This window comes from Hyalella azteca, unplaced genomic scaffold (assembly GCF_000764305.2).
Source record: "Hyalella azteca isolate HAZT.00-mixed unplaced genomic scaffold, Hazt_2.0.2 contig12030, whole genome shotgun sequence".
NCBI classification, from domain to species: Eukaryota; Metazoa; Arthropoda; class Malacostraca; order Amphipoda; family Hyalellidae; genus Hyalella; species Hyalella azteca.
The window spans coordinates 558,801-583,295 of NW_025942000.1; the positions used below are offsets into that span (position 1 = coordinate 558,801).

Here is a 24,495-nt window from a genome sequence, read left to right on the forward strand (position 1 = left end):
TTACCATCAACTGGGGCAACTCGGGACTGGCGGGGCAACTCGGGACGCACCTCTGACACGTCGTAAAACAGTCATAGTAGCGAAACTAATTGGAATATTGCTAAACTAAATATAGTGGCCTAAACAACAACATTTTTCCTATCTACCGTATGTAGTATAAAGGAAGTCAAAAAATACAACATTTACTAGCTTTGAAAAATTCCTGAAAAAAATGGTGAAAAATGCTATTTTGAAAAGTTACTTCTGCTAAGGTCTGTAGCAAAAAAAATATTTGCCGTATTAAAAAATTTTACTTACATAAAAGTTGCACCCAGGTGTCGGCTTGAAAACGTAATTGACAGATTTTGCCTATGTCATTACAAAAAAAAATGGCGGCCATTTCCGCACGGCGGGGCTACTCGGGACACCCCCCCGGGGCTATTCGGGACACCCCAGAAAGCACATTTACAGTAGAACCTCAGTTAGCAAAGGCTCCAGTTAAGAAAAAAATTGATTAAAAACAAAGAATATTGATTACATTTACCTCCCTGAGCGAAAAAAAAAGTTCACTTATCCTCTCACAAATTACAAGCCGTCCTGTAAGCTTACAGATACAGAAAAAATGCTATGATGCTGCTGATATGAAGCTTGCAGTGGACAAGGTTGTTGTAAATGCTCAATGGCATGTTCATGGATACCATAATATCCCATCAATAATACAGTAATATCCCATCAATAATATGGTACCGTCAACTGGGTGATTCAGCCCTGTTCATAATGATGGCCAAAGTGGGGTAATAAACGGTCATAAACAGTGGCCAAAGTCACTCAGGCGTTTATGACCTGGTTTACAACCCAGGCGTTTATGACCCTGGCGTTTATGACCCCGGCGTTTACGACCCCAGCATGAATCAAAAACACAGCTGAAGTCACCCCAGTTGATGGTAATTAATGTTTATGGTAATATCATATCAATGAAGGAAAAACTAGTAAAAGTCACAGAAAATGTCATTTATTCTACCTCTACATTGTCTACAATGAAAGAGGAGGACTTCAGAGTACTGTTAGTAATGGATGAGTAAGCTCTGCATGCTTCAAATATTTTAAAATGAAGTTTTATTCCCAGTGTCCTGAGTAGCCCCGTTCGACTGGGCTACTCGGGACACTTTTTTTGCTTCTGGTACCTTACGAATAGCATATGGAATTTTTTTGAAGATGCCATTCGATAGCCCTCGCAAAGAGCTATAAAATAAGCCTAAACTTGTTTATGAAATGTTTCATCTTAAGAAGTTATTAACAAAAAACACTCAAAACCGTCCCGAGTAGCCCCGGTTGACGGTAGCTAAGCTGCTAGCTACGTACAATGTATTGCACACTTGATGCCTCTGTACCAAAAACATTCAATTTATTGGAACCTAATACACACTAAAGGCAACAAGTTATTTACCAATTTGTTATTCATAGTACATTTATACAAAACCATGAATAACAATACCTCAATATAAATTAAAGACTGCCACTCAATATATTAAAATATATGAAAAAATAAAAAAAATCAAAAAAATAAAAAAAATCGTCATTTATTTATAAAAAAATCAAGTGATTTAATCACATGATTTAATCATTGACAACCCTGGACCAGAGTATAGATCTTTCCTACCATTTTTTTGCAATATATAGGTATCATATAATATATAGGTATTGCATGTAGATATATTACAGGCTTAGCTTAGGCCATTGTGTTACCCTTTTAAAATATGTGATTATTTCCCCCAGGAAATAATCATCTGAGCATAAAGCTGGTACTAAATTTGCTAACTTGCTGAATTTATATGCTGGGAACTTTGAGCAAGATGGCTTGTTATCAATCTAAACAGGCAGTTGTCATGCCAGTGCTGTTGGGATTTGTTGATGAGGAAGTTTACCAAAAAAATCAGTATACAACGAATCATAAAGTCTCTAAAATTGGAGGAAAGCCGGTGAGTGGTTTTTCTTGCATGATAGATTTTAACTATCAAAGTTCCATAGTACATTAAAGTAGGATTGAATTGCATGACTGAGTGATCACAATTAGCCTTTTAATCACTAGTATATATACCTATATATACTAGTAAATATACCCAATATATATATTAATATATAGGTATATCTAATGAGTAGACCTATTATTCACTAGTACCATATAGTACCACAAAGTTAAGGAAAATTTCAGATATCTGCATAGTTTGCACCTACTCCCATGAATTTTATGTACATTTTTTCAGAAATGCTTGTGAAATATTTTTATTTCATGATTGTTATCTGGTAAGTTGTAAAATAGTACTTTTGATATTTCTTATAAAGATCACAAAAGTATTCCTGCTTCTTGAAAATAAGTTTTTAATTTCTATTTCAAGTTCAATTAACCTATTTATGATTTTTAATTCATTTTATACTTAGGACTGGCCAACTTTAGCTGGATGTACGTCTCCAGTATGCAGTGGGTGTGGAGCCGTGCAGGCTCTCATCATGCAGATCTATGCTCCCCTGCATTTCTGTCCAGACCACAGAACTCTCTACATTTTTGCCTGCCTCACACCCTCTTGCTGGGGAGCTTCTCACAGGTAAATATGTACTAAATACACCAATACCGGTATTTGATGATGAATTTGCATTTATGACTGCCAGTCTAAAGGCAATATTTTGTCAAAAGAGCAAATTGTAAGGCAAAAAAATTTTATGTTGGGAATAAAATTTAATTTTTACAAGGTGATAATTAATCCTGCATTTTTTCAATCCTATAAATGTTTTTCTTTTTGTTTACACATTATTCTTGTATGAAAAATAGATGGTTATTCGAAAAAATTTTCATTCACCACCTTCTTTGTCTATTTACAATCTTCAAGAAAAATAGTACTGTACCTAACTAATTGTAAATCACCTATCTTGCTTCTGGTCAGCTGGACTTGCATACGTGTACAATGGCCAGCCTCTCCCGTACCCGAGAGCTCAGGCCACAAATCTTCCAGCCGTTCACAGGCTTGTGAAGAGGATTCGGGTGACATGTTTGAGGTTGCCGATGACTGGGGCAGCGACTCTGAAGATGACAGCAATGCAAATGTTGACTACCCTGTCACAGAAAATGCAAATCTTAATCAGTTGATGAACATCAATGAGCCTGTTGTGAATGTGGTGCAGCAGAAGAATTTTGCAGCAGATCAAGCATATGAAGCTGGTAATCTCAATAACAGAAACATTTTTGTTGCCAATGTTGCTGAAATGGATGAGGAGAGCCAAGCTTTAGGGCTTGACAGACTTAACCTGAACCAGGTTTGTGCTAAGCAAGATTATAGCATCTATAGACCTTATACTTGCATTTAACTTTTACCTGACTTCCTCCAAATATTTCTATTTTACTCATCAAAAACTGTGTGGACAACCAAACAAGATGAAGCAAATTTGACTGAACATTTTATTTTCTGTTCAAAAATGGTAACTGCATTCTATTTGACAAATATACATGTATGATACTATTCATAATATATTCAACTCAACAACATTACCTCTACCTATTAATCTTCAAATATTTATGTACTTCTTTTATCATTTACAAAGGGCAATGGTAATGGCAGCGGGATTGCGGTGAGAGGGGCGTCTGGTGGAGGACTGACAGGGGAGGGGAGAGGGGGTGAAGTGGATGAGGGGGAGGGGGGTGAGGAAGCCACAGCCCTAATTGAGGGAAGTGAGGACGACATGGTGGCGGTTGACAGCCCTGAGCTGCCCTCGCAGGACATCTCCCTCTGGTTCAAGGTTGGTATGCAATTTCTCTAGTTTTTTATCTTTTTTGAAGATTTCTCAAATAAAGTACCTACAGTAATCTATAAATGTATTTCATTGTAGTATTATAAAAATAGGCTATGTTACTGAAGCAATTTTTGTGTAATTTTAAGACTCCATGGATATTTTTTCCAGGCTTTCAACTGTTGGGACTACTAAAATGATTTTTTTTTGCATTTCTAGGCAAGTAAAAAATTTTGCATTCATTGGTAGTATTGTTTTTTACAAGAACCATATATTATTGAATATTACTGGAATCACATTATCTCTAACTCAGTAATTGTCCTAAATATTCAGACTTACAAATGAAATTCTACTTGAAAGCTCACCAGTGAGTGCCTCACCATAGCTTCCCTACCTTTGCTCTTGTTATCTTTTTCATGCACACCCTACATTATTGCTGGCATTCATATTATCTTGAAATTTATCTCCTTCATCCATCTTTCATACTGCTTTTAATTTACTATGCTTATATTTATAATTATAATTGCATAGGTACGCTCCTAATCATTGCATATTTTAATAATTTCAATTGTAAGTTTTTTGTCAATTTTAAATAATTATGTTCTATTAATATATCTTGTGTATGTCTGTGTGAATAAAGAATCCAAAGTATATGCTAAAACTGCAGTATTTTTTACCCCAGGCCCCTGCAGCGTCACGCGTCTCATCCACTTGTGACAGTTTGCGGGAGTTCTTCCTGTGCTGCGAGGAGGAGGTGCTGCCTAAGGGCGCCGCCCTCCTGCTGGGGCACGAGCAGGAGCTGCTGCACCGCTACAACGCTCAGGTGCTCAGGCAGTGCTTATTGTTACACTCAGATAAATTACTGGGTTATATTGTCAAACTAGTGACACTCTTTCTGTGCACGTTCCACTGATATGCATTCATACGAGGTCAAACTGTGTCAGTATTATCCATGCAAAATCAGAATATGATTCACTTTTTGGACAGAGTGTCACTCATTTCTATTAGTGTATGATTATTCACTATTATTTGGCAATTAGCATTTGCAGCAATAGTTAGCCACTGTGCTTTGGGTGACTCATCACTTTCAAACTTTTTCAAAATGTTTACTATATACTATCCAGGGCAACCTAGGTGAACATGCTTTATTGCACGTATTTCTACTGGGAGCCTTTTCTTCTAGCAACCAATGCAACCAACTCTCAATAAAGCATGTTCACCTAGGTTGCCCTGGATATAACTGTTATAAATAAGTTCTGTAGTGATTATATTGTACAGTGTTTTCTTTGAATTGATAATATGGAATGACCATATACTTATGAGCTTTAATGTTTTGAATCACATAAGACTTACATGCCTCTAATCCATGCTTTCTCTTATAAATGGTTTAAAAATTTAAAAGCACAATAAAAATGTCATTTAACTGAACTCTTTTCTATACCCTTATATGTGAAATATTCAATTATTCATTAGTAACATTTTTGAGGAAATTTATATTGAGCTTTTCTATGCCTTCCTACATGATATATTCATGTATATGTAATGAATATTGCTGCTTAGTTGTACTCTAAGCCCCCCCTATTCCCCCCACGTCTAGACCCCCCGAGGCTCAGGTGTGGGGGGCGGGGACGACGAGGGCAGTGACGGGCGCTACGTTAAAAGCGTCCCCGCCCACGGGGACGTCTACATGCAGAAGTTCCAGAAGCGCGTCGCCCACGCGCCCCACCAGGTCCTAAGGTGGGTCATTGTGTCCTAAAGTGAGTCATTGTGTCATAAGGTGGGTCATCAGGTTCTAAGGTGGGTCATTGTGCCCTAAGGTGGGTCATTGGGTACTAAGGTGGGTCATTGGGTCCTAAGGTGGGTCATCAGGTTCTAAGGTGGGTCATCAGGTCCTAAGGTGGGTCATCAGGTCCTAAGGTGGGTCATCAGGTCCTAAGGTGGGTCATCAGGTCCTAAGGTGGGTCATTGTGTCCTAAGGTGGGTCATTGAGTCCTAAGGTGGGTCATTGAGTCCTAAGGTGGGTCATTGTGTCCTAAGGCGGGTCATCAGGTCCTAAGGTGGGTCATCAGGTCCTAAGGTGGGTCATCAGGTCCTAAGATGGGTCATCGGGTCCTAAGGTGGGTCATTGTGTCCTAAGGTAGGTCATGGTGTCCTAATGTTTGTCGGCATAATAGTCAGTTTACTTGCCTATTAAAAAAAATTGCGAGACTTCTTTCAAATATCGATAGATTTTTGTCATCGTGTGGGTCATCCTGACCCAGTTTGGCACATCCAAAGAGCGTATCCATGCTTTTCTGTTGTCTGCTCGTGCTCTGGGGTAAGAAAGTGTGTCACAATTAGCACCATATACCCCAAGCATTTTCTGGAGTTTACTTCTGCACGACCATGAAAATACAATGTCCACAATTACCCTTGTTTACCCCCACAATTACCCTTGTCTACCCCTAAATTATCCTTGTTTGTCCCCCATAATTTCAATTGTTTACCCCTACAATTACCCTTGTTTACCCCACACAATTACCCATGTTTACCCCCACAATTACCCTTGTTTACCCCATAATTACCCTTGTTTACCCCCACAATTACCCTTGTTCACCACCCCCCCTCTATAATTGCTCTTGTTTACCCCTACAATTACCCTTGTTTACCTTACACAATTACCCTTGTTTACCTTAAACAATTACCCTTGTTTACTCCATAATTACCCATGTTTACCCCCACAATTACCCTTGTTTACCCCCACAATTACCCTTGTTTGCCCCCCCCATAATTACCCTTATTTACTCCCCACATTTACCCTTATTTAATCCCCCACAATTACCCTTGTTTACCTCACATTTACCCTTGTTTACCCCACAATTACCCCTGTTTATCCCCCTTAATTATCCTTTTTTATCCCCCACGATTACCCTTATTTATCCCCACATTTATCCTTGTTCGCCTCCACAATTTCCTTTATTTACCCCCATAATTACCCTTGTTTACCCCTACTATTACCCTTGTTTACCCTACACAATTAACCTTGTTTACCCTACACAATTAACCTTGTTTACCCTACACAATTACCCCTGTTTATCCCCCTTAATTATCCTTTTTTATCCCCCACGATTACCCTTATTTATCCCCACATTTATCCTTGTTCACCTCCACAATTACCCTTATTTACCCCCACAATTTCCCTTGTTTACCACCCACAATTACCCTTGTTTACTCCCCACAATTACCCTTGTTTACCCTACACAATTAACCTTGTTTACCCTACACAATTACCCTTGTTTACCCACACAATTACCCTTATTTACCCCCATAATTACCCTTGTTTACCCCCACAATTACTCTTCCTTACCCCACAATTATCCTTCTTTACCCCCACAATTACCCTTATTTACCCCACGATTACTCCTATTTACCCCCACAATTTCCCTTGTTTACCACCCACAATTACCCTTGTTTACCCCCCATAATTACCCTTGTTCACCCCCACAATTACCCTTGTTTACCCCCACAATTACCCATGTTCACCCCACAATTACTCTTCCATACCCCACAATTACCCTTCTTTACCCTCACAATTACCCTTATTTACCCCCACGATTACCCTTATTTACCCCCACAATTTCCCTTGTTTACCACCCACAATTACCCTTGTTTACCCCCCACAATTACTCTTGTTTACCCCACAATTACCCTTGTTTACCACCCACAATTACTCTTGTTTACCCCACAACCACCCTTGTTCACCCCCACAATTACCCTTATTTACCCCCACAATTACCCTTATTTACTCCCACAATTACCCTTGTTTACCCCCTTAATTACCCTTGTTTACCCCCTTAATTACCCTTGTTTACCCCGCAATTACCCTTGTTAACCCCTACAATTAGTCTTTTTCACCCCCGCAATTACCCTTGTAGCTAACTAATCGTGATAACCGAGTTAGGTTCTGTAAACAAATGATAACAAATTTAAGATGTAGCAATAACGGTTAATCCTTGTTATTCCTAAAAAAATTGCTATTCATATATATTAAAACTCAAATTTATATGTCACAATATAACTATTAACAAATATCACGCACAAATTTACATGTCACAATAAATAAGGTCACAGAATAAAGGTTCACCAACAGTGAAGTGCAAAGTGCTTCACGACTAACAGAATGAAAGTGACGCGCTCGAATGATCAAGGGTAACAGACTTTTTCTCTAAATGAAAATGCTAGTAAAGATCGAAATGCAAAAACTTCTTAATGGAAGAATGAGTACAAATTTAACACCAAAAATTTAATAAATAACTGTTTGAATGATCGCCAAAAATATTATAAGGAAAATCGCGGTATAAAAATTAGAGACGCATGAGGCGCGGCTACACCCCCACAATTACCCTTATTTACCCATAATTACCCTTTTTTAGCCCCACAATTACCCTTGTTAACCCCCACAATTACTTTTATCAACCCCCATAATTACCCTTGTTTATCCCCACAATTACCCTTGATAAACCCCCACAATTACCCTTATTTACCCCCACAATTACCCTCATTCACCCCCACAATTACCCTTATTCACCCCTACAATTACCCTCATTTGCCCCCACCCTCGACCCCCGCGTCTCCCCCACCAGGTACTGCAGGCACTCGAGCTCAGGGCCGCTGTTGCTGCGCCCCTTCACAGGCCTCGAGGGCAGCACCTGTTGCCCTCACTGTGGTTCCCCTCTCATCTTCGAGCTCCAGGTGGGCGCGAGGCTTTAATGTTTCTCTCTAAATATTATATGCCGAGTAATTGTTCACGGCCCATACTTTCAAAAAAGTTAAGAAATCGTAAGTTCATCAGCCAATCATTAACGGCCTTTCAAGCAAAATCCACCAATCATAGACAAGAAAATAGAGCGTAAGTACTTACGTTCACTTAGCGAGTTTTGAAAGTATGGCCTCTGATTTTTTATATTATAGGTGTCTGCCTCCTCCTATATTTTATTAATATTAATTTATGTACTCATCGCAATACCGGCCTGACACATCAGCATATATGACAGTTCTACATTATAGCAATTCATCATTATAGTGTTCCATCACCATAACATTTCAGCATTGCATGAAGTGCATTTTGCAAACTTAATACGTGTAGGTGTAATTAATTAACATTCTGAGCAAATTGGGCAACATCTTGAACATCTACGTTAGGATAAAAGACATTTTGGTAATATAATGTTCAATGATGAATTGCTATAATGATGAAATGTGTTAATAATGAAGTGTTCAATAATAATATGTCAAGGTACCTATCGTAACTCAGCGATCGGTTCATGTGATCAACCGCCAGGTGATGCCGCAGCTCATCCCTCATTTGCTGCCCCGTCCGGCGCTTTCAACAACTTCAGCCGCACCCGCGTCAACCACGCTCAACATTACAGAGACATTCAACAAAACTTCCATCAAGTCACCACAAAACGTCAACATCAACGACACCAAAGACACTAGCGCCTCTACGCGTAGCAAGAACTCCGCAACCAAATCCAAAATGTATTCTAGCAACCGACAGTCTCTGGAGTCGGTGAACTCCATTGACCTGCAAGACCTCGCTGACAGCGCCGGTGTAGAGAAAAGTCCTAAACTTCGTTCAAAGAGAAATAAAAACATCATCCAAGATGAGGCGAGCATGGATGCGACAGTCGCTGCCAAGAAATCTTCATCGCCTGCCGATGTGAACGCTGGGACCTGCAACGTGTTGCTGAGCGGTGTGGTGGAGTACGGTACAGTGCTTGTGTTCACGTGCTCACAGTCCTGCTGGCACGGTAAACCTGTCCTGGAAACTACTCATGTGCAGCCTGAGGTTATATAAGCTGCTGGTGTTTCTAAGGGTGTGTCACCGGGTCATAAGGAAGGCCTTCGGTTCATAGAGTGGGTCACCGGACTTTAAGGTTTGGTGCCAGGTGTCAAAGTAAGTGGGTCGCTGGGTCCTAAAGTGGATCAACAGATCCTAAGGTTTGGTGCCGGGTCTTAAGGTGGGTTGTCGGGTCCTTATGTAGGTTGCCAGGTCATAAGGTGGGTCACCGAGTCACAAAGTAGGCCACCGGTTCAAAGGCGGGTCACCGGTTCTAAGGTGGGTCACCGGGTTCTAAGGTGGGTCACCGGGTTCTAAGGTTGGTTGCCGGGTCCTAAGGTTGGTTGCCGGGTTCTAAGGTGGGTCGCCGAGTCTTAATGTGGGTCACCAGGTCCTAAAGTGGGTCCGGTCTTAAGATGAGACGACGAGGAAGCTGTGGTAATAACTACCAGCGTGCAGCCTAAAGTTACATGAATCTTTCTCACTTCGCATGTCGTAAAGACCGCATTATTTCCCGCACGTTTTCAGGTTAGATTTACTTCGGGAAATGTATTGCCACGCATAATCTATGAATAAAAATATCACTTGATACGTAGTTTAAATAGCAACAGTCGCAAATCGAATGAATCGCAACGATAGTTTAAATCGCATTAAAATTTAGAAGGATAAAGATGAGAAAATTCAATCCATGATATACACTCACAGAAATTAAGGAGACTTTATCCAAATAGCGATGCACTTTTGTCCTCGTGTGCGTCATCTTGTCTTAGTTTGGCCCGGATGAGGGACGCATCAGTGCTACACGCAACAATTGTGTGGCACTATTTGGAGAATACGACCCATCAGTTTTTCTGAGTGTACGAAAATTGTCATCTTGTGCCGCTCTCTACTGTGGATGAGTTCGGAAGCAGACAGTGTAAGGATATCTTTGAAATATGGCCCATCGCTATTGTCCATTCCTCTATACATTGTGTTCACATTTTATTAAGTTAAGTTCGGAATTGTTAAGAAACTGGTACGTTTTTTCTTCACCTCTCCCACACTAATTCTACGACACCTCTCCCACACTTATTCTACGAAAGTATATAGACACTGTAATCTTATAAATATTTGTATATTATTCCTGAAAATTTTGTGATCTCTTATGTTTATTGTCATTCTTAGCGTTAATATTATGTGTGATGGAACTTTTAGCTCCGGTCTCGTGGCTTTGAATTGGTTTTTAGGTGCCCAGGTAGGCGTTCTAATTCCTTCTAACGTGGCGCTCTAAGGTTTCGAACAAACGCAACCAATAAAGTGGAAAACAGTTTATACTAAAAACATTTGAATTTTAGGTTGGTTACCATCCGCTACGAATTACTGTTTTGAACAAAAAACATTACATTATTGAATGTAACCATTCTCATGTTGTATATCACCCTATGTTCATGCAACAGGATCGGAAGCAGACTGCTCAAAATGCTGAGATGTACTTGTTTGGTCAACATATTGACGTACACGTTGATGCGGACGTTGACAATGTTTATACGTTATTAATGTATCTCTCTCACAGGAGTTGGCGATTTTTTCGTAACGTATCCATTTACTTTTATTGTTGAATAATTTTTAACTTTCACCTTATCTTTGGTCAACTTAGTTTACCTACCGTAACTATAAGTATTTTTAAGTTGGCCAATTTTCAGTATAAAAGTATGCCATTCCAGCATCACTGTTTGATGTAAATATGTTTTGAATTAACATACGGTATTTGTTTAGCTTCTATTTCAGGTCCATTCGAATACAACGGCATTTTCAGCGTAAACGAAATCTCCACTACAAACTTGTCCGTTTGTATCGGCTAAGTTCTTGCTCTATTATTTATTACAATTCGCTTCGTGCGCATTGCCGTGGTTGCTACAATATCCATGTCTGATTTTTAGCAATGGGTTCATTTCCATTGCCCCTTTGTAACCACCATAACTGAGGGTTAATTTCTATGAACCCTTTGTTTGGAACACTTAAATTTTTCCAGTTTTTATTTGTTTATTTATAGTGCTTGTACAATTTTTGTGTATCTTGCTGCCGTGAGATATTTTGATCCTGCCAACCACCTCTTGATACAGTACCATCTTAATATATTTTTTAATTAAATCACTGAACAGAACTCGATTTATTCGAGCCTTTGTTTGACGATGTTAAAATTTAGGTATTTATCATTACCGTAAGTACCTAATAATTATTAGGTATTTATTATCGTATTTTGATCTCTGTAGGATTACCTTCGCTTTGGGAGCTGCGACCAAGCAGTTCATACTGTTTCCCAACGATAGGAATAAGGGAATATATACTCTCTTTTTCTCTTGTTTCGCTCGAGTCTTTGACCGAAAATATTTATTTGTCTCTTTTATATTCGACAAATTTATTCATGAATAATTTTAACGTTTCTATTTGCACTTCTTTCTAAGCTCACTATTTAATGTAGATTTGTTACAAGGATATTCGATTTAATTAATGTCCACATCAAGAAATAATCGATTTTCTTCTATCTTGTCCTGAATGAATTTTATAAATGGCTTACATTAAGTTACTTAATAACGTCCCTTTTTATCCAGATTATAAATGAGTGGGATTAATGGAATTTCTAACTTCATGAATAACGGCTCCCAGTGGCGTTTATTTCATATTGATGAGTCGTAAATTATTCGAAAATTGTTTCATCTCGGTTGTACAAAAGTCCCCTTAATAACTCATTACTGTTTAACGTGCAATTAATTTTCAACGCATCTCATTCATCAAATGGATGTTTACATGACGCAATCATGCCAGTTTATTTTGTATTCGCATTCCCTGCCATTTCTGGACACGCGTCAGTCAAAGCTGAAACTTCTGTATTAAATATTTTTTCAAACATTCAATGACCCCCTAAAAATATAGCTAATTACGCCCCGTAAGAGCTGTAGTTTGAAGCTTCAAAAGATGCGCTCGAGTTAAGGAATGTTGTTCAAAGAATTTCCTCTGAACGAGCCTTCACAATTGGTAATGTTTTTCCCCGTACAAATAATTAGTGGTTAATTTCTAATGTTTCTTGTACAACTCTACTTATATTAGTACCACGAAATTGTCCGTCTTGTATTTGCTAAGATAGATTTCCTTAATTGTGTGTAGACAATCGTAGCTTAGAGTCCGTTATGTGTGTACCTAATCAGACTTTATAGTTGTTTATTAACTGTAGAGATTATTTCCATGCCTGGTATGGAGGAGTTAGTGACATGTGCATTGTGTATTCAGCGATTACCATTCGCATGCGCTCCACTCAGCCCTGCCCGGTAACTGATTCAAGAAATGTACTCATAGGTGTTCTTACATTTTATCAATACATCAATACGCGTAAAAAACACAAATTCAGCCTTTTTCAGCGACTGAAATAGCTTACAAATTAATTACCAATTGCACCCCGCTTTGAAAATTAGAGCTCACACAGCTTTTCTAATTGTTAAATCCCAAACTTAATTTAGAACCTGACCAGCTCCCGATTAGAGTCGACCCATTTTCGTACTGGGATATGCTTAGGCTGCTCAAAATTTTCAGAGTGAAGTCATTATTGATCATGTAATCTCTATGATGTTCTCCAACTTGTTTATCTTCTCACGCTTTCTTTACTCTGATACTTTGTTCACCTATGCTCCAAGTATAGATTCATCGTTCGACCTGTTCTTTCTTATATACCGTACTTAAAATAATTCTTGTAACTTGAATTTTTTCATGTATACTTGCTACAGTCTCGAATTAAGTATTTAAGTGTTTAGCCCTTAAAAATATTTATGATGTGCAAGTTACGCCGTTACTGAAAATTTCGCTTCCATGAATTAGCCTGACCTTAACTGAACCTTGTGACCTTGAGTCTTATAATCCAAGAGCTCGTATTGCCCTCCATCACATTTGTTCTTTCATAAAAATGAGGACTTCTGTAATTCATATGCTTAATGGTACACTTCAAAGTAAGTTCTATAAAAACAATGGTTTCGATGAGAACTTTCTTTGCTAAGATACTGAACTTTTGATGCCTATTCGTTGACGAAATTCCTTAGAATCCTTACCCATTACTGATAATGTTGTTCATTGGCGGTAGGCCATAGGTATAGTTACTTGTCTTAATTAAGGAGTCGCATTAAGTGATCTCACACTAGTCAGACTTAGTAAGAGTGTTCTATTACTTAACTGTTGTGCTTGCAACCTCGAATAAGGAAAGTATTCTTCTAAATTTTCTACGTGTGAGTGGCATCTTGAGCGTCCAACCTACTTGGATATCTCTGTCAAATTGAACCCTTAACCCTACCTGAACAGACATGTAGTGACCGTTCTCTGGCACCTCATCGTTGGAGACATTTTGATCATGGACGTATATCATCCTTTATCTATTTAACTTAACCTAAATCTTCTTGTGTTTGAAAAATTCATTCTATGCAATTATGAAATTTTAGGCTCAGGGCAGGATGGCCCAGTGGTTACAGTTCAGAGTACCAAGATTGGCGCAGAGAGGCGCGGGTTCGATCCCAGCTCTGTGCGCCAGTTTCTGGTCAGAATCGGCAAGGAGGCCGGGCGGTTAAGCACAGCAGAATTGTAGCAGTGAGTTGCGAGTTCGAGACCGCAAAATGCTGTGAATGTTCTGCGATGTTAAGAATCGGCGACAGGCCTACGGCCTAATAAACGCTGAAACCGCTTTATTAGTATTATTTAATATGATGATGAATTCTAACAATGATGAACTGCTATTGTGATTGAATGTCTCGTATGATGAGGCGTCTAGCCAACATTGAGAGACATCGAATATCATTAATTCAGGCATGTAGTATAATTCTTTCGGATTAACGTTATTTTTCATTTCTGTTTTCGACCATGGAATGATCAAGTTCAGATGAGTATTATGTGCCGTGAACTTGCAAACAAGATTCAGGTGTATCGAAAGATATTTGAAAATGAAGGTACCGTTTTATGCAAAAGAAAACGTTCGTGAATGCAATGTTTTCCCTTTTTTGTATTTTATTCACCCTTGCGACGCAGTCCTATTTTACGCTGTCTTGAATGTGGTTTGAATTTTAAAGAATTTTGTGGTTTGAATTTAAAGAAATAGACATGTTGGCCATTTTCGGTGGCAGGTACAACGGACAGCGAGTGTTAACGATCGTGCAGCTTCAGATGACATTGATTGTTCATTGTGATCTTGTTATTGTGTCGTATGAGAGGAGTGACGTAATTGTTCAGTGATAACAAGTCGTAAAAAAATTACTATATCCGACTAATTAAGATTCATAACCCGAATTATGATCAGCTGATGCACTTACGATGCCGCATTCACTAATGAACATCTGCTTGACCTGAGGCAGAACTATCAAAAATCGCTAAGTACACATAGCGGCCGAGTTCTCGTCTATGATTGGTGAGGTTAACGTGAAAAACCGTCTGTGATTGGCTGCCGGAGTTCCGAACGTGTAACTATTTTTGAAAGTATGGCTCCTGGTCGTCATTATACAATAACACATTCATCACAGAAGATTTGCCATCATATCGTATTCATGCGTCGTGTGGTATGTGGTTAACCGAAGCTCGCTGTTATGCTGCCATCATAAATGCAATAATGAGGAGATGGTTTATGGTTCCGTCATTCCATTGAAAACCTGCTTTTTCAGACTTTAGTAGGTACCTGCTTGTTACACGAATCGTCTGCAAATTCTCTAATAGTTCGTTATTATAAGATAACTTCAATTCTTGATGGTAATTAAGCACAATTCCGATTTGATTTCTGTGAGAACTAAAAACTAATTCTGTTTGAATTAATGATATGTGGTACTAATAAGTTCACGGTTTCGCTCCTGTTACAAGGTTATTTAATTATAGCGTATTATACCAACTTAAATAAAGTTTCCATGGTTAATTATTCTGCTGTATTCATATTGTATTCATTTTGTTAAATGAGTTTGTCATTTTCATCATTGTTTTTCAAATGCCTCAACCAGTGTATTTTTACCCAAAAAGTAAACTATTAGACCTCAGTGAAATATTCATTATCCTTCCATAAAACCTTGCTTACATTACGCTGCGTCAAGTTATATTATACGCCGGTCTGTTATTCACGGATGAGTCTGATTCTTATGCCTTAATAATAATGTTCTAAAGGGTGATTAATAAGTCTAAATTACCTTTAATAAAATTCTTTCCATTGAATTAACAAATGCCACTGCAATATATAATTATATTTCCCTTGATTAAATAAAGAAAAATGAACTTGATTTGGTTAGCTGTGTTTAAATAAATGCGAAAGAAACTGAATAATTTTGTTCTGTTGAGTGAACAATTACAGTAAACTGCATTTATTGTTTACAATGCGTTACATGGGTTTCTAGTTTCCGGCTTATGCCCCGTTCTCACATTGCCGGTTAAAGGGCCGGAAGTCCCGGAAACGCCAAGCCGGTTGAAATGCCGGATTTATAGCCGGTATATGGGGCAGGGCGTAATATGCAAGGGGCAGGGCGTAATATGCAAGGGGCAGGGCTTAATATGTAATGCCCTCCAGGTAGCTGTCCCGTAAGAGCCGGTAGGTTTCCCGGAAGAGCCGGAGATCCGGCTTCAGTAGCCGGGAGATCCTGCAATACCGGCTGTCAACGTATTCCCGGTACTCCCGGGAGCCTGCCGGAAGTCCCGTATGCCTCCAGGATTTCCAGGTAGATAGCCGGAATTCCCGGAAAAAAGCCGGCAAAACAGCAGGTAGAACCGTTTGAGCAGTAAGAACTGCCGTAAACGAGGGTAGGCTCGGCTTTTTTCCCGGTATTCCAGGTAAGTTATGCAAATTTTGGCCCGCCCCTTTCAATAAAAGCTTTCAATGTTTAATGAAAAGTTCCCCTATTTAATTTAATACCTTTTCCATAATATTCAGATCTAAAGTAAATGGGGACAGGTATTATAAGTTAAAATTGTATTAAAATGTTTAAGGAACTTTATTGAATAAGGACAACTTTTCGGAAAGTAAAAGCAAAAGTGTGTATCAGCTTCAGTTGAAAAATTGTATTCATCTTTAACACAAAATTATTTCAGAAAGTGTTTACAAAGTTATTTCAGACAATTATTTCAGAAAGTGTTTACAAAAAAGAAAATGGTGATAATGTTTCATTTAATTAATCACACCCCATTTATTGTTACATTGTGTTTACAATATATAAACATGCATACCGGTATATCTAATGCAAATTTGCAAAGTTTAATCAGCAGACAGGAAAGAAATGTTAATAATTAACAAAACTTGCACAAAAATGTGAAAAAGTACATCATTTTAACAGCAAAATAAAACGTCTAAATATGAACAATTGACAATGCATTGGCCAAAAAAAAAATAAAAAAAAGTACAAAGTTGAAACAGCACATAGGCTGAAAATGTGAATAAGTGACAATGCTTTCGCACAAAAAAAAATTGGGACGATTTCACCCCTCCCGGTACCCCAGGCTGGTCCCCGGCCGTGCCGGTTGAGTTCTCACATAGCAACGGAAGAGAAGGTTGGCTCCCGGATTTTTATGGTTCCGGGCGTATGTATGAATAATTTTTCCGACCAAGCCGGATTATGGCCACGCCCTCCAGGAACTCTAGGAACTCCCGGATCTCATTTCCCGGATCTCCAGTTTGATAACCGGTACCCCAGGAATCGATTCCGGGTGTCTTCCGGCCCTTTAACCGGCTATGTGAGAACGGGGCATTAATGAGCACACTAATTAGGTAAGAATAACATTAAGGGCTCGCTAATTTGATAATATCAAAGAGCTCACTAATTTGGTACGAATAACATTATGCGCTCACTAATTTGGTACGAATAACATGAGCTCACTAATTTGGTACGAATAACGTTAAGAACTCACTAATTTGGTAATCTTGAATAACATTAAGGCTCACAATCTGATAAGAATAATATAAAGAGTTTCTAACTTTGTAAAAATAACATCAAGAGCTCACTAATTAGGTAGGAATAACATTAAAGGCGTCGGTACAAATTTGCTGGATGATTAGAAGAAAAAAAAAACGATTTGATCGCTCATCGTAATTAGAACTGCTGGGATCCTGTATCGGCAGTCCGGTAAGAGTTCTTTGCCAATTCCACCTGACGAATGCATTTCCTCACTCTGCCATTCGAGCTAATTAGATTTTTTCCACTCAAAGTGAAAGTGAGCTCTTTCAGAGCCTCGAACAAATGAATTGCTGAGCCTTTTTTGTTGACAATATTTTTGTTGTTCGTGTGGAGCGCGTCTCAGCTGAACAATTGCAATATATTCTGAGTTTAATTTTCGTTATAAATTAGTCGTAGCGCGCGTACCATTTGGTTTACTTTTATGCGCTGTAGCTGTGAACAATTTTCATGTTGATGAGGCTTTAATTGTTAGACAAATTTTGTTAATATGCTTTATAGTCTAAAGTTTGGTTTAAACGGCGGCATGGCAGCCTTTGCATTTTCATTCAATAGTAGATCAAACATTGTATCTAAAACAATTTTTGTAGTTAACATTAATGAATCTACAAAATTGCATAGATTTTATTCCAAATTAAAATTGCGTACAACGAATCAGCGCAGCCTTTTCAATGACCTCCGAGGCTCCGCCCTCCATACCGAACTCTGCAGAGTAGCTCTTTAGTTTTAAGTCCCTTACGAGCCTTCTGAGCTTTACCACGTCTCAATTTCTTTAACAAAATTCCAAACAAAAAAATGAGGTCGTTCGTTTACCCGGGACCCAAAATTGCTGCCATCGCACTGCTTCCTGCAACTCAATTAATCAATGTCCAGAAAATTCTCTAAACGAGACGTCTTAAATTCCAAGTAAAATTTTCTCCCGATCTTGATTCTCGGCTCAAATCTGAAATTGAGCTTTGAGGGCATTTATTTCCTCTAGAACGCGTCATTTCTAGTAATTCTAGACAACAACATTTCTAGAGGACGCTGTAGCTTTGCCAACTTCGTGTATACTTTGCAATCTTAGAAGACTTGATTGCTTCATTTCCAGAAGAAAAGGCTTTATTCTAGGGCTTTACAGATGCTCCATAACTATCTCGTATTTAATATTCACTCCCAAGACATTTCGACAACTTGTTAACAAAAAATTCGCGTTTATATCTTCGAGTTTCTAGCAGTGTTTGTGGACAAACTCCGCGTAAAGCTGCTCAATATTTACACATGTTATACATGTGAGATTATTACAATATCCAGAGGAGACAGTCGGTTATATTGCTGGGAAGGTTCCCAACGCTGGAGGAAATCCTCTTCTAGAAATTTATAAGTTAGACCGCTATCAAGGATTAAGACAAATTTAAAAATTAAACAGCTATATTTTATTTTTCTCAAAGAAGCCAGTCCCAAATTAGCGTCCTTACTTCCAGTGTTGACGTATGACGTATTGACGTATGAAGTTTCACAAGTTGGGATACTGGGTATAGAAATGAACAAAGTTAACGCCACACCGGAACCACAACTTCGCTTTAAGTAATCTCAGTATCGCACAATTTATAGATAACTGGAGAAATGCTCATCTTATTTAATGAAAAATAAGTGCACAGGTAGAGCTGTGCTTTCAGAGTGGAATTTAGTTGCGTTACGGCAATTGTGCATGAGCGAGTTTAATATACAATAGTTCCAAATTAATAAACGTCACCATAGGAAGGAGCATTGAACTCTTTGGCCATTTAAGTTCAGTTAAGAGTTACGTTTTTAAGGTTATACATTTAAAGCGCGCATCCAATTTATCAAGGATACTTTCTAAATTTAAGACTTGCATACAATAGAGCGCAAGTGCCTTATTAGGTTATTTAAGAGGTCGGTCAATAGGGTTTAGCTGGCTGGCGAAAGTGATCAAACATAGAAGTGAAAAAGCATGCACCCCAAATCGAAAATCAATTAAGCAAGGGTTGTGCACAATAAATAAAAATAAGTTTAACAGCAAATAAATCCGGAAACTATAGCGACACAGTTAAGGCAGCTTTGGGAACCATAATGACCGCGCTATATGAGATCTCGTTAATTCTCTTATGCGAGCTACGGCTCAGTTTATATAAACAAGAAAGTGCTAGATCTTCATCTTTTGTTGAGAAGAAGTCAGGTTGGGAAATTTTCCCAACAATATTAGAGTTGTTCTTAAATCCTCAAGTTTTCCGCTTCACGGATAAACTGTCCGGAAAATGTTTTCCGCTGCAGATGCTAACTTTGTGTGTTTCCGAATCAGTGCCGGCCAATCCACGGTCATTGAATAGTTTAATTGTATTATCTCCTTTATTTAGTTTAAATGTATTATTATTGCCTAACGTGTCGTTAAAGAATATCCTTATAAGAATTCCACATAACTATGACAATTTTATAAGAGTTAGGGCTGGAAGGAAGTCTGATCTGCAAGTTGAACTAACGTGTGGCAAACTGTATTCCTGGATCACTGCGCGCGGTGGCAGCGAGTAGCGCCAATCAAAAACCGGGTCCAAATTTTGACAATTGCAGTTAATATATTTGACTCAACTTTAGAATTGTTTATACATATACATGAAGAAAAACTGCGCTGCAACTTCTCCACGCGACAAAATTTCTTCTCGCTTCGAATCACCGACATGTGGAACAGACTCCCCGATGACTTCGTTCGTGGCGCTCCAAGTATGAACGCGTTCAAGAACAGACTAGATAAAGCTACGGAAAAATATACATTCAGATTTGAAATGCCTAGCACCATATCGAACCCGGTGGAAGTCATAGTAGCTACTTCAAACTATCGTCAGTCATGAAAATATCCGGTCAAATGACACGCACGATTTTAGATTTTCTGTGAACAAGGCACGAAAAGGAGAGAATCGGCGACAGGCCACACCAGGCCTACACTGCAGCGCAGAGATCACTATGTTATGTTTTACGACAGCTCCAGGATGGAGACGTTACTAAGGAAAGTGCATCAACCATTTAATGTTTTTATGAAAAAAGTTCACCGCAGTTCACCCAGGTTCATCTTGGTTCACCTAAATTCAACTACGAGATTCTGCTGTCTGCAGCTGTGAGTACGAATTTTTAATACTTGCATAATTGAGCCTCATTTTAAGTCTAGTAATTCTTAAATCTGACGTCATTGCTACGCAAATCGCCACAGCTCTGATGTCGCCAGCGTAAACAGAAACGACTGTACCATAAATTAAGCTGAACGATAGCGAGATTACTACTGCTCTGTAGTTATAATTTAGTAATAGAACACTGTAAATATTTGTTCTTAGCAATATTTTCGGTTTTTATTGACAAGCGGTGAGTTTAGTGCAGTAGCTGCTATGGCGACTCGTGTCTCATTGACGGTAATGTAATATGCTTAGTGTGCAGAAGGCTGGAATTCCAAGATGGTGAATGAAGTTTGTGTCATTTTTGGGCGGATGCATGTCCACCTCCAGACTGTGATTGATTGTGAAGTCATCCACTCCGGACTGTGACTGGTTGTGGGATTGTGATGTCATCCACTCCAGACTGTGACTGGTTGTGGGATTGTGATGTCGTCCTCTCCATACTGTGATTGGTTGTGGGATTGTGATGTCGTCCTCTCCAGACTGTGATTGGTTGGAGGGATTGTGATGTCGTCCACTCTAAACTGTGATTGGTTGTGGGATTGTGATGTCATCCTCTCCAGACTGTGATTTATTATGTCTAATATCCTATGTGTATTGGTTAATTTATTACCCTTCTAGAATTCCAGCCCTAATTGTGTAGCATGATTGACGTATATTTCGTCCGTATTAGGAAGACAAGGCCGGGCTCACACCATACTACCAGGCACTTGCCAGGCATATAGTCACCGTACAACATTCTTTAATGCATTTATATGCAAGTATTCACACCATGGGCATGGCAGGTGCCTTGCACGGCTAGTGTGAATTCTTCTATAGGAATACAAGAATATTGGACTAAACCGTGACTGGCAGGTTCCCGCCAAAATGTTGTGAACCCGGTCTTAAGCATTCAAAAATGAATGAATGACGCACGGCATCCTGGTATCACAGTGTGGCGGTGTGTCAGAATTTGTCCAACATAATACAGTACGAGCGATTTTCCAATTCATCATGCCGGCCAGGACGAAACTTTTGATTAAGGCTTTCACGTTCATTCGTTCTTAGCATTCGTTTAAACGGATCAAATTCGCATTTAAGGTGCACTTCATTCTTTAAAATAATGATGATAATTTGCATTATTTTATTAATCAGTTATATTTTATTTTCAAATCATTAATCTGCCTAAGTTGCAAGTTCTTCAAGAATTTAAGAGCAAAAAAAACGCCGACTAACTTAATCTTGATTGAAAACGATTCGCAGATCAGCTGCATCATCAGTTCAAAAACTCAGGTAAATAATACAGGTGCACTCAATAGTGAAAGCACTGTTTCTCTTTCGTCGTTTTCAGATAATATTCTCGTTCAAAAATATATCTCAACTGTAAAGCATAAGTTGAACGAGTTGATAAGCTGCTAAACACAACTATACCGATTAGCGAAAATAATTGCCGAGATAAGCGTTGACTCTCTCACTCTCAAGTCACCTGCTGCTGTTGCTAGGTGGCCTGGAAGCTTTGAATTTAATTAGCCAAGGGGATTAAGTTTTAATTTCTCGCTAATTGAAGGAACTATAAGGCAACGTAAGTTTATCTTCTGAAGCTCATCACGATTCACGCCGTAAAGGCAGACACTAATCTTAATTAATTAGGGATCAAAAGCACTCAAATAAACTGCCGCTTACTGAAATGAAATGTGCGTGCGACGTCGCTGTATACCTGAAATGCTTCGGCGGAGACGTTTGACGTAGAATTTTTTATGTTTTATTAAACCATTGAACGCAAATAGGTACTCTACCTTCTATGTATGATATGTACGATAACCCAGATATTTTTGCGTGGTTCATTTCCAGGTAATAAGTCCAGCAGCTATCTCAATCCATCGTCAGTTATGGAAAGATCGGGTTCCGAAGGCCGAATCCCTTGTGAATCAAGTCACGAAAAATTCAAAAATCGGTAACAGGCCATGGGCCTATTTCTTCAGTGCTGACACTTCTGTTCTATTTCTTGTTCTATTGGCGATAGGAGAGCTGCTGGAGTTGAACAAAACTTAATTTCCTCCTCGACGTATCATATAGACGGAGCTGGTAGTATCCAGAATGTGACTCCATGAATTCGACGCGTCAAAAAATTAATGAAAAATATAAAAATTAAGTAGGAAGCCTCCTATCATGCGACCTCAGGCCTCGGCAAACGTTAAAATGTTTAGTGAAGGTCGCCAGGCCTCCATCCCTTTCAGCGCCACCAGCTCTTCTAATGTCTTTGTCCAGCAGGCGCAATGCATTGAGAAGCTGTCGTATCTTCGTGTCCAGCTCTCATATTGCCGTACTCAGCAAGCATATTGTTGTGTCCAGCTGTCATATTGTTGTGTCCAACTGGCATATTGTTGTGTCCAGCTGTCATATTGTTGTGTCCAGCTGTCATGTTGTTGGGTCCAGCTGTCATATTGTTGTGTCCAGCTGTGATATCGTTGTGTCCAGCTGTCATATTGTTGTGTCTAGCTGTCATATTGTTGTGTCCGGCTGTCATGTTGTTGGGTCCAGCTGTCATATTGTTGTGTCCAGCTGTCATATTGTTGTGTACAGCTGTCATATTGTTGTGTCCAGCTGTCATGTTGTTGTGTCCAGCTGTCATGTTGTTGTGTCCAGCTGNGTATCCTTAGTATATGTTTGGGACATAGCAGTCCCAGGCCACGATGGATCGCCGCCTCTGATTATCGTTCATCCGCCCTCATTTGGGCCACCTGATGCACGATGCTGTTGCTTGCTTCTCGCCGCTGGTAGTGTTGCAGGGGCGGCTGGATTGGCTTGTCCAGCTGTCGGATTGCGTTGTCCAGCTGTGTCATTGCCTTTACCAAAATCGGATTGCCTTCGCAAAATTGCATACTACGAATGATCTTAGCTTTCAGAAAATCAAAATTATTCTTAGCTGGCAGAGCAACATTTCTACTCAATACAGTGCATCGGTTTCTTCTGTAAAAGGAACATCCGCCCTCAGACAGCTGGCAGATATCTTGCTGGAGTTTAATTTACAACGTTTCCTGTGACGGCAGTTTTTAAATGTCTTGCGGGAATATTCTCCATTAAATTCAATGAGTAAAGTGACGGTGTTCAAAGCGGCCAACGAATTCCAATTAAATTCTGCCTTGGTTCCTGAAGTGGAATTTCTTATTTCGGCTACTTAAAAAATTGTATTTAATTTAATTCAAAATCTGGTTAAATGTCACGTGCGCCCGCACAGTTCAATTTCTCCGAAATGCTGGAAATCTGACTTTAGATAAATCATAAGGAAAGATGAAAACTAATTCGATCACTAATTGAGTTCCTTAATTCATTTAGCACTTTTCAGGAAATTAGTCATGCAAATTAACATACATTGCAATAATATTGCACGCGAAATTACACAAGAATCCACGCTCGCTGTAGTGGGTTCTTTCGTTAAATGTTCTCGAAAATTGACTTATTAATTCTAGTCTAATTGATAGTCATATTCAATGCCGAGGTCGTAACATTGACTTGCTTCTTTTTATGGGCATTTCAACTCCATCAACTCCCGCACATTTTTTCATGGAAGCTTCCGACTCCAACTCGTCGAGACTAGCAAAGCAATTCCCTTTGACCGAGGGAGTACCTTTCATTTAGATTATAGCAAGGGTAAGGTTGTGTGGTGAGACGAGGGCAAAGTTGTGTGGTGAGACGAGGGCAAAGTTGTGTGGTGAGACGAGGGCAAAGTTGTGTGGTGAGACGAGGGCAAAGTTGCGTGGTGAGACGAGGGCAAAGTTGTGTGGTGAGACGAGGGCAAAGTTGTGTGGTGAGACGAGGGCAAAGTTGTGTGGTGAGACGAGGGCAAAGT

The 24,495-nt window shown here is 39.2% G+C and overlaps 1 protein-coding gene across 1 annotated transcript; it reads left to right on the plus strand.

Moving 5' to 3' along the window:
• Window positions 1–1,569: 1,569 nt before the first annotated feature.
• On the plus strand, window positions 1,570–13,264 carry LOC108671939. The gene is made up of 8 exons (XM_018159534.2): window positions 1,570–1,958; window positions 2,419–2,582; window positions 2,919–3,288; window positions 3,574–3,768; window positions 4,442–4,582; window positions 5,357–5,496; window positions 8,382–8,490; window positions 9,080–13,264. Exons 1-8 carry the CDS (start codon window positions 1,812–1,814, stop codon window positions 9,596–9,598), a joined length of 1,785 nt encoding a protein of 594 aa, XP_018015023.1. The 5' UTR covers window positions 1,570–1,811; the 3' UTR covers window positions 9,599–13,264.
• Window positions 13,265–24,495: the final 11,231 nt, after the last annotated feature.

What these genes read in the sequence shown, in the direction of transcription:
- LOC108671939 (XM_018159534.2), top strand. Translation starts at nt 1,812, where the DNA reads ATGCTGGGAACTTTGAGCAAGATGGCTTGTTATCAATCTAAACAGGCA. An exon ending in CTAAAATTGGAGGAAAGCCG is followed by an intron (nt 1,959 to 2,418) that starts GTGAGTGGTTTT and finishes TTTTATACTTAG; the next exon opens with GACTGGCCAACTTTAGCTGG. An exon ending in TGCTGGGGAGCTTCTCACAG is followed by an intron (nt 2,583 to 2,918) that starts GTAAATATGTAC and finishes GCTTCTGGTCAG; the next exon opens with CTGGACTTGCATACGTGTAC.